This window comes from Salvia splendens, chromosome 1, assembly GCF_004379255.2.
Source record: "Salvia splendens isolate huo1 chromosome 1, SspV2, whole genome shotgun sequence".
Lineage (NCBI taxonomy): Eukaryota > Viridiplantae > Streptophyta > Magnoliopsida > Lamiales > Lamiaceae > Salvia > Salvia splendens.
In genome coordinates this window covers 1,299,293-1,312,847 of record NC_056032.1, presented here as the reverse complement: position 1 = coordinate 1,312,847, position 13,555 = coordinate 1,299,293, and the positions used below count along the sequence as shown (strand labels likewise).

Sequence of the window (13,555 nt, the reverse complement as noted above, 5' to 3'; positions counted from 1 at the left end):
GTCGTGATGCCGGAAGGAACTGGTTCGATGTCGGGAGAGACACCCGGCGAGTTCAACCTCAACGAAGTCGGTCAGATGGTTTATGACATCTCGGTCCGACTAGCAAACGATGAAAAGAAAATCCAAGCAAACAGGTTCGCCCACGAATCGTTTGAGCGACAATAATCAGCGCTAAATAAAAACGTAGAGGACCATATGGCACGATTATTGGTCGCGGTAGAGGATCTGGGCAAGAAACCACCGGACGGGACTGTGACGGTGACAACGTCAAAACCACGAGGGTGGTCAATACTGCGTTCCGTGCTCGTCAAGCCAGTTGGATTCGAGGCCGATGCATGGCCAAAAATGAAGATCGAACACCCACGATTCAGTGGTGAGGGGGTCAATTTATGGATCAAAATACGTTCGTGATAAGCCAAATGGACTGATTCAGCCATTGCCAATCCCGAATATGGTTTGGGAGGCGGCATCCATGGATTTCATTGTAGGGCTACCCCCTTCTTTGGTTACTCGGCGATTATGGTGGTGGTCGACCGACTCTCTAAATACGTGCATTTTGGTGCTTTAAAGACAGGGTTCGACTCGCCAACAGTCGCGCGGCTTTTTGTTGATACGGTGGTCAAACTACACGGATTTCCCAAGAAGCTCCTCTCGGATTGAGACTCGATTTTCATGAGCGACTTTTGGGAGGAATTGTTGTCCTTAAGTGGGACTAAGTTACAGTTTACTACCGCTTATCACTCATAGACGGACGGGCAGTCGGAGGTGACGAACCGTGCCTTGGAACAATATCTGCGCGCCTTTCTTTATGATCGCCCGAAGCGTTGGTTTGCCCTTTTGCCTTGGGCGGAATTGGCTCTCAATTGCAGCGTCAACTCGAGCATAGGGATGTCGCCCTTTCAAGCACTCTACGACATAGAACCACCAAGTTTGTTCGATACCTATGCTCGCTACTCACATAACGCAGCAGTAGCGGATTTGTTAACGGAACGGGAGGAAACGTTGAAGTCTCTGAAGTTGCACATCCAAAAGTCGCAGCAATCCATGGTAGAGTTTGCAAATCGAAAGCGTCGAGACGTTGAGTTTAAAGTAGGTGACTCGGTGCTACTTAAGCTTCAGCCGTACAGACAGAAGTCGGTGGGTAAACCACTATCTAATAAGCTCGCTCATCGGTATTATGGGTCGTATGTGATTCTTGAACGCATTGGGAAGGTTGCTTATCGTCTACAGCTCCCTGCCGACAGCAAAATTCACAATGTCTTCCATGTTTCGTTGCTAAGGATGTTCGTTCCAAATAAGCCCAAGTGCGTATCCTTGCCTTTGGAGTTCAATCAGAGCCAGCCTTGGGACACTCCCATTGACGCCACGCAGAAGCGCACGGTACTGGTGAGTGGGATTCCGCAGGACCAATGGTTGGTGCGGTGGTCTTCTGACGAAGATGCTGCTCCTTCGTGGGAGCCGGAAGAGCTATTGAATACTCATTTTCCTCATCTCTGCCTTGAGGACAAGGTCGTTGATATGGGAGGGGGAGTTGATACGACCTCAACCAATGCCCATGATACATCCGTGATAGAGGAAGTAGACGAGGAGGTGGAGGTGGGTAAAAGAGGTAGACCGAAGAGTAGAGGAACTAAGATGGATCGACCAAGGAGAAATGTGTCCCGACCTTCTAAGTATCGGGATTACGTCAGCCATTAGAGATAGATTTGTTTTGATTTATTTTTTATTTGTTTCCTTATTTTTTTGATTTGTTTCCTTATTTTTGTCGTTCCTTTTCCTTTTAGAATTGAGTCAAGTTTTGTTGGGATCTCTATAGATACTATAGAATCCCCATAGATCGATTAAGAATTAAAGAAATAAAAACCTTGTTCTCATCTTATGCTCTCGGTTACTTTTGTTTCATTATTTTTGCTACAACGTGTGCTCTCAGTTCTCGTTAGGATCGTTATTCCTATCATACTCCCTTCGTTCCAAGGAAGATTACCACTTTCTTGGGCGGCACGAGATTTTATGTAGTTTTATTTTGTGTGTTAGGTGAAGTGAATAAAGTAGAGATACATGAGTTTCTATTTTTAACAATGAGTCATCTTGGATGAGACAAACTAAAAAGAAAGTGGCCATCTTCGGTGGGATGGAGGAGTATGTGTTTATATTAGATAAATTTATTTAGTGATATATAAAAAATATATGTAACATTAATTAAAATTATTAAATGAGAAAATACATTTAATGGACTTCTGAGAATTAATACAAATAAAAAAAGAAAAATTCAAAGGCCATTTTACGAGTACATAATTCAATATATCTAATCTTTTAAATTTAGCAAATTAAGGGTGCATCATTGTTGATGCCATATAATTCTAGGTCCCTAGGTGAATATTGGGAAGAAAAAATAATAATGAAAAACTCCATTCTCTCTCCTCACCCACATCGCCAAACCCATTTTTTTTTTCTCTTTCTTCGGCGAAAAAAAACTGAAAGCCTCTTCTGAATTCTCAACATTTCTCCATTCTCGACATCTGCCGCCTCCGCCAGATTCCGGAGTTCGTCCTGCCTCACTTCCTTTCTTTCTCTCTGTTTGGTCTTATCTCACACTGCATGGGGTGGGGGCGGAGACGTGAACGCCGTAGGGTCGGAGGTCAAAGAAAGGAGCTTACCGGCGGCACTCTGGGGCTGGGTGGTGGGGTCGGCCGACCCCACCTGGATCCGCCGCTGACTCAACCCTCAACTCTACCGTTGACCCTTGGGCAATCCTCCGTTGCACGTCATCCCACGACGGTCCACGAGGCACCACTACCGCCCCCGATAGGACATCTTCTTATCGCCTTGGATGAATGCGGGGACAACATAGTAGCCGAGGACGGAGAAACTTTGACAGGAGACGCAATACAAAGTAACATTGACATTGTCGTAACGGAGAGGAGGACTAAAGTCTACCATTCTCAAGAGGTCCATCACAATAGAGGTGTGTTAGAGTTCGAGAAGTTAATGGAATCTTCTCGAACATGCAGTTGTTGTGTGGAGACATGCGGAGGCAACACGAAGAAGAATGCAAAGTATATAATAAGTCCCCACGTAATTATAATAATCCAGCTTAAAAACATAACCCATATGTATTTCGCCTCATCAGTCATCTCCATTGGGACAAAGATTAAACTCTAATCTAATAGTAATATCCTTCCATCCCTAATTATCCCTAATCTCTTTTTCCATCGCGCTTTTTAAAGTCGCTATTGATACGAAAATCATCTTCTCGATTTAACCTCTCTTCTTCACCCTTCAGTCTCCTCTCCTCAAATTCCCGCCGCCAGGTTTGCTTCTCTTTTTTCTCGAACTCCGATTTTTCATCTTCCTTTACAATCCGCGCTTTCAATTTCATGATTTTATTGTTAAATACGCATACACAATTTGTTTCTAGCATTCTGTTTAATGATTTTTTCTGTAGCGAGGGATAAATAGGGCAACAGGAAAAATATGAGGCTGGAAAAATGCTGGTTCTGTTCTTCTACAGTTTACCCGGGCCATGGGATTCAGTATGTTCGTAATGATGCGAAGGTAAGAGCTTTTACTGTTGCTAAACTTTATTCCTGTTGATTTCCAATTACTTTTTTTCGCTTGTTTCTTCAATTTTGTTAGTTGTGTATAAACCTAATAGAGGAATTGGATGCCTTATACTCTCTTGAGTTGCTTATGTTGTTAATTGCACTTTAATGAAGATTGCATAATAAAATTGGAGTGAAGAGAAAAGGAAAAATGGACTAATTGTGTTTTTTTTTTGCTTGATAGCTCGATTGTTATATCTATTGAACTTGTTCATTCATGTCTTACATTTTCAGTTGAGTAAGAAATCGTTGTAGCGTATAATGATGCTGATTAGATGATTCCGTTGTGTTTAATGAAAATTGCATAATAAAATTGGGTGAAGGGAAAAGGAAAAATTGGCTAATTGTGTTCTACTTGATTGCTCGATTGTTATATCGATCCAGCTAAATTCCCTCTCTCTAATGGCCTTTACTTGTTCGAAACAAGATAGATATTTTCATGTATTAATTTTTTGATGTGTTCATTTATGTCTTACATTCTCAGTTGAGTAAGAAATCATTGGCAGTTTATCAGCATTGATCTAAATTATGTCGATTAGATGTATAGTTGCAGATTTGTAGAGTTGTAGTGTATGAATCCTTATCATTTTGGTTGCAGATCTTTAGATTTTGTCGATCCAAATGCCATAAGAACTTCAAAATGAAGAGGAATCCCCGGAAAGTAAAATGGACGAAGGCTTACAGACGGTTGCACAGAAAGGACATGACACAGGTAAACATTCTGCTATGGATCTTCTAGCACTCTAGTATTTATTTTTGTTACTGACCCCATGATGTGCATCGAAAAGGATTCGACCTTTGAGTTTGAGAGGAAGCGGAATAGACCTGAGAGATACGATAGGAATGTGACTGAGAACACTCTCAAGGCCATCAAGAAAATCGACAAAGTCAGAGTTGACAGAGAGGCCAGACACATTGCTAAGAGGTTAACATTTTTTTTCCAATATTGCGACCTTGATAAACTCGGTGTTACTAGCTAGCTACTTACGTGCCTTGTGAATCTGGACAGACTGAAGCCGAAGAAGGCCCAGTTGCAGAGGGAGGCAGCAAGGGAACTGGAACAGAGCATTTCAATGGTCAAAGCTCCAGGAGCTCTTCTACGAGATCCCTCACTCACCTTACCTATCAAGGTCAAGGTTTCCAAACCGGAGACAGTGGAAAATCGTATGGAGGAGTGAGTTTGGCCCACCTTCACTTTTGTTCACAATTAAATGAGGTCCATGTACTCGAAGAGGTATTCATTAAGGTTCATATCAGTAGAAATGAATCATTCGACATTACAACTTATTTAAATAGGAATTCATCTTGTTCGTTACTTAGACTGTAATGTCCGTTTTTTTTATTTAAGGGGTGTTTGCTTTTTATGAATATCTTGTTTAAGATATGGTGTGGTATGTTTTATTTGTTTTATATTATTTATGGGTGTGAATATTTAGTTTTATGGTCATTTGAAAAGCAAATTAATATCTTAATTAATAAATTAAACCCCCCCTCTCTCTCGGTTTTTCTCTCCCTCTCCCTCTCTCTTTTTCGAAAACCCTCCCTCTCTCCCCACTAATTTCTCAACCTCCCCCACTCCCTCTTAACCGATTCATTCCCCTTTTTCCAATCTTTTTCTCTCTTCGGTCTCTCTCAATCTCTCATCTCTCTCTCGAAGTGTTCTCTCACCGGTAAGCTCCCTCTCTCCTCCTCCCTCTCGGTTTACCTTTCCCCATTCATTCCCCCTCATCATCATCTTGAATTCTTCAAGGTGTTACGCTCGCTCGTTGTGAATCGGAGTCGGAGGAAGAAGTAAACCGCTCGAATTACGTTTGAACTATCCGGGAAAGGTAACCCAAACCCTAACCCTTGTTAAATTCGAAAAAACATGCATGTAGGACGTTTTTGGGAAGGTTTAGATGCTGAGTAGGTTTTGTGATTATGTGTTGTTGTCAAGCATGTTTTGATAGTAACTGACAGTGGGTTCCGACCCCGTTTTGACTGAGCAAACGATCTCCTTTTGGTACGAAATTTTAACCGTATAAACTTGGATGTGTCTTCGGTGTGGTGTGTAAATTTCAGCTTCATTGGATGTCGTATGATTTTATTATGATTTTTGCAAGTAGACTGCGCAGTTTCGCGAGTTGTATGTTTTTGGGAGATGTTTTCATGTGCTTTGGGTGTGTTTCTGAGTGTTGTGTTTTGTGAAGTATGTGGGTGTGTTTGGCCAAGAGATGGCTCGGGAAAATCAGTGTTTGGTTCGAGGGTTTCGTGTGTGTTGGCCGAGAGTTTTAGGGTTCAGCCTAGGGCAGTTTTGTGGAGTCTGGAAGGGATGATCCCAGGTGTTTGGGTGTGTTTTGGGATGTAGATTGCGTGGTGTGTTTGTCGTATAGGGTTTGAGAATCGGGGGTCAGAGGAAAAGGGGTGTAAACTAGGTGCCGAGCAGACGGCCGAGATGGTCGGCCGAGGTGCCGAGCAGGCGGCCGAGATGGTCGGCCGAGGTGCCGAGCCGGACGGCCGAGATGGTCGGCCGAGGTGCCGAGCAGATGGCCGAGATGGTCGGCCGAGGTGCCGAGCAGGCGGCCGAGATGGTCGGCCGAGGTGCCGAGCCGGACGGCCGAGATGGTCGGCCGAGGTGCCGAACAGGCGGCCGAGACGGTCGGCCGAGGTGCCGAGCCGGACGGCCGAGGTGCCGAGCCGGACGGCCGAGACGGTCGGCCGAGGTGCCGAGCAGGCGGCCGACGTGCCGAGCCAGATGGCCGACGTGCCGAGCCAGGCGGCCGACGTGCCGAGCCAGACGGCCGACGTGCCGAGCCAGACGGCCGAGGTGCCGAGCCAGGTGGCCGAGACATCGAGCCATGCCGAGACGCCGATCCTTTTTCCGAGCTTTTTCCGAACCTTTTCCGGGCCAGGTGAGCCGTTTGCACAGTAAGAGTGTTCCGGGAGTTTGAGTGTTGTGTTTGTGTCGTGTGCGCGTCTTGGGTACGTGGTATGCGTGTCGGGTGCGTGCGTGGTGTGTTTCGGACGTGTTTTTTTTGTGTGTTTGTTATAACATGTTGTTAAGTGTGTATACGTGTAACGTGCTAGATGTTGAAGTCATCCAAGTAGGAATCATGCATTGTCGTTAAACATCGTCTACCCTGACTCTAATTATGATATTTATTTATCTTTCAAAATGGTGATCTTTTACGAGGAAAGTGTGGTTGAAGGGAACTATTTTTAAAGGCTAAGCAATCGAGGTGGGCTTTTCTACCCTACTTTTATGTGGGTTATCTTTAAATACGGACTTTGTTCCGGAAATGTTTATGGAGGTGAACTGTTTGTCTTGCCAATTGTTTTGATTTGAAACCTATCTGAAGTGGTTTACCACATATGTTTAATCGAATTCGGGTCTGTTGGGCTGCGAACCCTCAGGCTAGTGTACACGAGATCGGGAGCCATCTGAGAGCAAGTTGGCCGGTCTAGTGACCTGGGGTGTGGCCACGCCCCTTGTCACCGTTGGATCAGATAGTGTATGATGGTGGGAATAAGGGTGGCAATATCTGAAAATGACTGCGCAGTCAAATTTATGAAATATATTTTGTGTACTTGGGTTATTTTCTTACACTTAAAACCCCAAGGTTACACTGATGTGGCATGACAAACTATGATTTTGGCGTGTGTCCACTGAGTGCAATAAGTACTCAGCCCTGCATGTTGTTTTCTTAATGTGCAGGTTGAGCGGCGATGGGGATGACGGATGTTGAGCAGTGAAAGCCAAATGAGTGTTTTACTTGGTCTTTTGGATGGTGTCGTGTCGTCATACCCGGCATCATCTGTCTTTTGGTCTTTTCCGCTGCTTTGTAATCCGATACATTGTTTTTATTTAACTCTGTTTACATTAACTTTAGTAATGTCTTCTTAGTACAATGTTTGAAGTGAACTTCTCTTTAATAAATGTTTTTGGGTCAAATATTCCTGTTCTCCCCTTTCTTCCCCGCTTCTTTATTCCTCCCCTAGTCGCGGTCCACCGTACTTCCTATCCTTAGGAAATGCGGGCGTGACATAGACAATGTCTTGTTTTCTGCATCTCCTTGAACTCACTGCAGGTTTTGTGATATGTTTGTCCCTTTTATGAATATTTGTTTTGGTGCATCAGGCAAATGTCTTTAAAATCTAAAGACACTCAAAACTCCTAAATCTGAATTCAAAAATAAAATAATTTATTTTTTGATCCAAACAAGCTACTCTATTTTGGAATGCTTGTGAACCGGTTCACGGGGAGAAAATTAGGAAGAGGTACAATACAACGAGATATACGCAAATAGTATTCTAAAAGAGACGATGTCTACCTATCACGAGGAGAACAAAAACCTTTCAGATATGTGAAAGACTTGGGAAAAGGTTTGGCATTACAAAAAAAGGGACAAACAATAACGATGTGGTCACACCGAAGAGAACGAAACGCAACTTTGAAAACCAATCATCTAACATCGGCGAGGCTGAACCCATTTCGATGGCCGGCGCGGGTAGGCGACTACGAGCATTGGTGTGGAGTCGAGTATGAGCCACCCGTTATGAGGAAGGGATCACCTACAACAAACCCTAAAACAAATCCTAAAACACATTCACAACAAAATTAAATGAGGAAAATGACTCTTTAGTAAGAGCATCAGCAATGGCGACCGTCCCGACGGAATTCCGACCGGCGTGCCGGAATTCCGCGGCGGACGTCTGCCATTGTGCATGGTATGCACAGATACGCCGAGGACACTGCAGTTCCGCGGCGTTACGCGGAATTCCGTCGCGATGGGCGTGCAGACGTCCGCCATTGCGTTGACTCCCACGGACGTCCGCCCGAAATTCCCGTTTATTTCATTAAATTTTTTTAATTGTGGGAAGTCCTTGGGGATGTCCGCCACTGTGCAGTGGGAAGTCCTTAGACATGGCGGGAGGTGTTTTTGGAAATTCCACGGAGAATTCTGCAGGGAATCCGTGCCACTGCTGATGTTTAATGCAAATTTCAAAGTGAAATAAAAATTCGTTCTTTGAAAGCTTTTTCATTAATCTTCATCACTTCCCCTCTATCGATCATTGCTTCTTCTTCCCCTCTTAACCTTTTGTTCTTCAATCCCTCGTTTCTGTCCCCAATTTGCTCAATTTGACCTTGAATTTCCACCCAAACCCCCAAATTCGAAGTCGATTGTTTCGCGCCACAGAAGAAATGGATGCATCAACCGATGATACGAAGCCGGAAGAGGACGCTCGCACCACCACCTCCGCCGCCGTGAGCACGACGCCAGAGTACAACAGCAGCAGCGTCAAGAAGGCTAGATTGGAATCAACCTTGGCGGCGCTTCTCACTGATCCAGTTCTCGCCGACGTTCCAAAGAAACCTATGTTGTCAGATGTCGACACTCTCATCAACTTGGAGCTCGGAAGCGCCATGCGTCTCACCGTCCTCAAATTGGATGGGGCATCCTTCGGTATTCTATTTTTTGTGTTTATATGCTTTCTGCTGCGCATTTTTACAAACACCTTCGGTGGTTTCTTTGATGTAACTAGTTTTAGCACAAATTTGCTGAGGCCCTAATTTCTCTGTTTATTGTTTTTGGATGGTGAAGATGTTGCCTTGATGAATACTGCGACTTTGAAGGACCTGAAACTGGCAGTTAAGAAAAAAGTGAATGAAATGGAGGAGTCAAGGATGGGTCATCGTCAAATTTCGTGGTGAGACAAATCTGAGTGCCCAATAATTTAACTTAGCTTTTGTGTTTAAGTTTATCTTACCATTACTATTAGGCTGTTTCCTTGAAGATACCGATGTTTTGCTACTTTCGATGAGTTGTTTTGGCTAGAAGGTAGAAGCAATGTTGTTTGTCTTCTATAAAAAGTAGTCTTTCAGAATGTAGTCGTTTTCAAATGAATAAATGGAGTAATGTAAGCGTGTAATCATACGAAAAGCCTATAAGATTGAGGACATGTTCCTCTGTTTCATGGATTAGTCTGTGGACTTGTAGTTGATGTCCTGCGATCTTAGGTTCACGATGTTTTATTCCCTCCACTGATGATATTGAAACTCGACGGCTGCCTGATGCCAAGGTGAAAGTTTGAGAAATTCCTTTTTTTGTGTTTTTAGGAGACACGTGTGGGCGAATTTTTGCCTTTCATACCACAACGAGAAGCTGCTCGATGACAATTGTTCACTTCACGATTATGGCATCAGGAACAATTCTCAGGTGCTTTCCTTATCTTACAAAAGAACATCTAGCTGCTAGAAGTTGACATATGGATGTATTGTAATTGAAACCTCTATTTGTGCCGGATATCTATTATGATGCATTTATGACTAACTGGTGCATCCTGATGACTAAAGTTTCATGTTGTTTTTTAATGTTCTTCTCGTGAGTGATGTAGTAAACATATGTTGGTGACAAATATGAGACGAGACTTGTCTAAGACTAAAATCGTTGACCATAGTTTTAGTTGTGTAGTAAGCATATGATATTGTTGACAAATATGGAAACGATGTTTGTCTAAAATCATTGACCACATTTTAGTCATAGAGTGGTTTAAGATCAGGCAAGATTCTTCTGTTGGATCTCGTGGCTCTTCTGGTTTTCATGGAATTGTGAAAGTAAAATTTTGATTATCTGCAGGTACAATTTATTTCCTATGTCGCTTCAAAAGCTTCCCGAAGACACCAAAGGAGCAGAAAGCACCGTTTCTTTCATGGTTTAAACAGAAAATCTTAAGACTATGGATTTTAGTAGTCTTTTGTGTGTACTGATAGATAGGTATCTTGCTTAGATCTTCAGTTTCTTTTAAACATTTTTCTTGTTCAATCTTGTGTGCCATCTTTCTATATGTACTATCGTTCAAATTTGCAGTTTTCCTTCAAATAGTTTCAATTTCAATCATCTTTATAAATTTTTCGTTGGTGCTGATTTGTTCGCTCCTCTTTCCTAGACTTCCTTGACAGAACTGTCATTTAATGTAACTAACAACTCAAAAACATACAGCTTCGATGCGATAGCTCTTTGCTACGAAGCAGACGAGCCTAGTCCATATCGAATGATGTATAAGATCTAGAACCTTTCCATGAAGATTGAATAAACAAAGGAAGGAAGCCTCTCTCTGCAGGTATGTTTCAGTTTTAGATCTCAAAATGAATGTAAAATGCAGTCTTGGATTTGTGGAGCTCAAAAAGGTAAGGTCTGCCCCATCTTCAACCTCTCCTTATACTCTTTCAATTCCTTCTGGTACCTTTCCTTATCCTTTAAGCCATAGTTCTGGTAAACCTGCACCAAAATTCAATATTAGGATTCACAGAAAAAGGTTGTTATTGAGTTTGAACATCACCTATACTCACTCACCACTCTGTCTTCAGGGGAGAGCTTGTTCCATGACTCGCCGATCATTTTCGTGAACTCCCTTTCCCTGTTTGGGTAGAGAGATTTGAGCGCCGAGTGTTTCTCTGCGAAAAAGAAGTTGTAGCCGCTCCTGTTGGGTTTGGGACGGCTCGGATCAGTCGACCTTCTCCTTCTTGTCCGGCGACCTGGTTGATGAGGCACTGGAGTGTAAGGGACCAGGGCCGTGCACGTGGGAGGGGCCGTGGCAGCGCCACCTGGATAGCCCGGGTGGTAGAGCACGCCGCTGAGCGTCTCATCCCCTAACTTCACGGAAACCAGGTAACAGCAGTCGAATTTGGCTTCGATTGTTCCTATAGCATGGAATGAGGGAGAGCCTGCACCAAATATGCACCTCTTCTTGTCGATATGCGGAAATGCAAATTAGGATCATTGGGAAAAAAAATAATACTCCCTCCGTTCCTTGTTAATAGAGGCTTTTCGGCACGAAGTTTAAGAATAATGTGTTAAATTGATGGTTAAAAAAGTAAGAGAGATTAAAGTAAGAGATATGCAGAGAGAATAAAGTAAAAGGGAGAATTACTTTTTGCTAAAAGTAGAAATGACTTAATTAACTTGGAACTTTCTAAAATAAAAAAATGACTCTATTAACATGGAACGGAGGGAGTATCATCAATGGTCTCGGAACTTAGGTATAATCACGTTATGGGGCCTTTTCTCACATTTTTTAGTACTTATTAGGATGAAAATGCCCCCAAAAAGCCAAGTGTATTTTAGAAAAATTCACTATAAGAAATCCATTTTCATAACAGATACGAAAATATCCACTTTTCAAACAAATTGTAAAAGACATTTTTACTTTTTGGACAAGTTCTTACATAGTGATACTTACTTACACGAGCTTTAATTGAAAATAATCAAATATCTCGAATTTGGAAATCCTAATGCAATTTGTGAGTGGGAAAATGGATTTGTTGTTTCAGTTTAATTTTTTTTACATTTTAATTAGGAAGATATAGTTAACTAAATTAACTTCATGTTTCATTCTATTTATAATTGCATTAAATGCGCGAAATTATTATGTAATGTCTAATAACAAAACATCGAATGCCATAAATGTCAGTTCCGCTAAAATGTTGATATTAATTTTCAACAATTTTTCTAACATTTAGCTTATGAAGAGTGTCTAGTTTTATCAATTAAGACTAATTTATTTCAACTAAAAGTATTGTAATTTCCAATTATAAAAAAAACATACAAACACTAAAATGATAGTATTAAAAAATAAAACAAAATATTATTAGAAAACCATGTACTCCGTATATTATTCAGTTGATAAGAAGAAGTTAAGATAATTCAAATGGGAAACATGTTACACATACTGACAATATTGCCTTTTAAACAAAATTTGCCAATCAGAAACAGGTTGATGAAATTACGAAAGTGCCACTAGGATTTCAAAGTTGAACAATAACGTTTGTGGCCTAGAAATTAAATGATGTGTGGTTCGTATTTATTAATTTATTATCATCAACTTAGCACTTCAATTAATGTCACCCTATAGGTCCAAGATTTTCCACTCTGGACAATATCCTACTCCCTAATTCTATTCCATAATTCCTATGACCAAATATGCTATTAAAATGCTTCCTCCTTTCAACATTTATAGGTCCTCACCACAAATTTTTAAATGATGTACGCTACATTTTTTTTAAATGTCTCGTTCTAATTGACACATTTTTTAAAATATACGAAGTGAAAAATAAAGATAATGGACCTGTGTGATTGAGCATGGCGGCTTGGTTCCTAAAGAAGTAAAGCTGCTCGTAGCGGCGGAGGAGAGTGAAGTAGTGCTTCCTTAGAGCGTAGGAGGCGCTCGTCGTCGTCGGCGAGAAGTCGAACACCGCGCTTATCTCCCTCCATTTCTTCTCCGCCACAACCTAATTATTAACAACACACTATTAATTAATACCATTGCTTATGTCGCAGTTGCATTTGCATTTGACATGTTTTTCGGAATCGGAAAAATTAATTAATTAAATAATAACCTTATCGTAGCCGCCTCTTCGGGTTACTTCGACATACAGCACATGCAGATTCAGCTCCTTCCCTCCGATCACCGGAATCCTACACAAAAAATAAATAAAAATGAGAATAATTGTTTTTTAGCAAATGTATATTATGAAAAAAATATAATATAGTTACAGAAATTTGGAGAGGAGAGCGTGGTGGAAGCTTCTGAGGGTGTTGAAGAAGAGGGTTCTATCCTTTACGACGTCGTTGTGGGAGGCTAGGGGGACGGGCTCGCCGCCATTTGCGGGGTGCTCCGGCGACATCACGCCGGAAAATCAAGAAAGTGGTTGGCGGGCAAAGGGGAGTAAATGGAGGGGGGAGAGAGAGGGTTAATAAAGTGAGAAGTGACAAAACAAAAATTTGGTGTTAAAAAGAGGAAGAGTGAGGGATGAATCCAAAGATAAGCTCGTAATTAAGGAAGGTGAAGTCTGGCAAAAGCGATTGGCTACTATTGCACTCTCTCTATAGACTACTATTTTTTTATTTTACAATACATTGACAATTAGATTATTCATAGTATTCATTTGTTTATGAAAGTACTCTCTCGTCCGC

General features: G+C 41.9%; 3 protein-coding genes across 5 annotated transcripts; 2 read left to right on the top strand and 1 right to left on the bottom strand.

Moving 5' to 3' along the window:
* Positions 1 to 3,160: 3,160 nt before the first annotated feature.
* On the top strand, positions 3,161 to 4,970 carry LOC121793349 (probable ribosome biogenesis protein RLP24). Of its 2 annotated transcripts, XM_042191346.1 has the most exons (5): positions 3,161 to 3,311; positions 3,446 to 3,555; positions 4,201 to 4,314; positions 4,391 to 4,527; positions 4,612 to 4,970. In XM_042191346.1, the coding sequence occupies exons 2-5, from the start codon at positions 3,475 to 3,477 to the stop codon at positions 4,778 to 4,780; spliced, it is 501 nt and encodes a 166-aa protein (XP_042047280.1). In that variant the 5' UTR covers positions 3,161 to 3,311; positions 3,446 to 3,474; the 3' UTR covers positions 4,781 to 4,970. The 2 variants fall into 2 exon arrangements, with proteins under 2 accessions (XP_042047280.1, XP_042047289.1); XM_042191355.1 differs by lacking the exon at positions 3,161 to 3,311 and having other exon boundaries at positions 3,318 to 3,555.
* A 3,635-nt stretch (positions 4,971 to 8,605) lies between these two features.
* LOC121806915 (U11/U12 small nuclear ribonucleoprotein 25 kDa protein-like) lies at positions 8,606 to 11,082 on the top strand. 2 transcript variants are annotated; one of them, XR_006051719.1, is made up of 5 exons: positions 8,606 to 9,046; positions 9,185 to 9,290; positions 9,700 to 9,799; positions 10,583 to 10,703; positions 10,951 to 11,082. XR_006051719.1 is itself a non-coding variant. In XM_042207094.1 (5 exons), the coding sequence occupies exons 1-4, from the start codon at positions 8,785 to 8,787 to the stop codon at positions 10,313 to 10,315; spliced, it is 564 nt and encodes a 187-aa protein (XP_042063028.1). In that variant the 5' UTR covers positions 8,606 to 8,784; the 3' UTR covers positions 10,316 to 10,357; positions 10,583 to 10,721. The 2 variants fall into 2 exon arrangements, 1 of the variants encoding a protein (XP_042063028.1); XM_042207094.1 differs by lacking the exon at positions 10,951 to 11,082 and adding an exon at positions 10,220 to 10,357 and having other exon boundaries at positions 10,583 to 10,721.
* Positions 10,723 to 13,442, bottom strand: LOC121806904 (high mobility group B protein 9-like). Its single transcript, XM_042207083.1, has 5 exons — positions 13,136 to 13,442; positions 12,979 to 13,057; positions 12,708 to 12,870; positions 10,937 to 11,307; positions 10,723 to 10,861 (listed from the first exon to the last, which is right to left on the bottom strand). The coding sequence occupies exons 1-5, from the start codon at positions 13,264 to 13,266 to the stop codon at positions 10,763 to 10,765; spliced, it is 843 nt and encodes a 280-aa protein (XP_042063017.1). The 5' UTR covers positions 13,267 to 13,442; the 3' UTR covers positions 10,723 to 10,762.
* Between the last annotated feature and the right edge of the window lie 113 nt (positions 13,443 to 13,555).

Excerpts from the sequence above, each read along its gene's own strand:
- LOC121793349 (XM_042191346.1), top strand. The coding sequence starts at position 3,475 with ATGAGGCTGGAAAAATGCTGGTTCTGTTCTTCTACAGTTTACCCGGGC. Across the intron at positions 4,315-4,390 it reads ACAGAAAGGACATGACACAG|GATTCGACCTTTGAGTTTGA; the intron begins GTAAACATTCTG and ends TGCATCGAAAAG. Across the intron at positions 4,528-4,611 it reads GCCAGACACATTGCTAAGAG|ACTGAAGCCGAAGAAGGCCC; the intron begins GTTAACATTTTT and ends GAATCTGGACAG.
- LOC121806915 (XM_042207094.1), top strand. The coding sequence starts at position 8,785 with ATGGATGCATCAACCGATGATACGAAGCCGGAAGAGGACGCTCGCACC. Across the intron at positions 9,047-9,184 it reads ATTGGATGGGGCATCCTTCG|ATGTTGCCTTGATGAATACT; the intron begins GTATTCTATTTT and ends TGGATGGTGAAG. Across the intron at positions 9,291-9,699 it reads GGTCATCGTCAAATTTCGTG|GAGACACGTGTGGGCGAATT; the intron begins GTGAGACAAATC and ends TTGTGTTTTTAG.
- LOC121806904 (XM_042207083.1), bottom strand. The coding sequence starts at position 13,266 with ATGTCGCCGGAGCACCCCGCAAATGGCGGCGAGCCCGTCCCCCTAGCC. Across the intron at positions 13,058-13,135 it reads GCTCTCCTCTCCAAATTTCT|GATTCCGGTGATCGGAGGGA; the intron begins GTAACTATATTA and ends TTTTTTGTGTAG. Across the intron at positions 12,871-12,978 it reads GAAGAGGCGGCTACGATAAG|GTTGTGGCGGAGAAGAAATG; the intron begins GTTATTATTTAA and ends GTTAATAATTAG.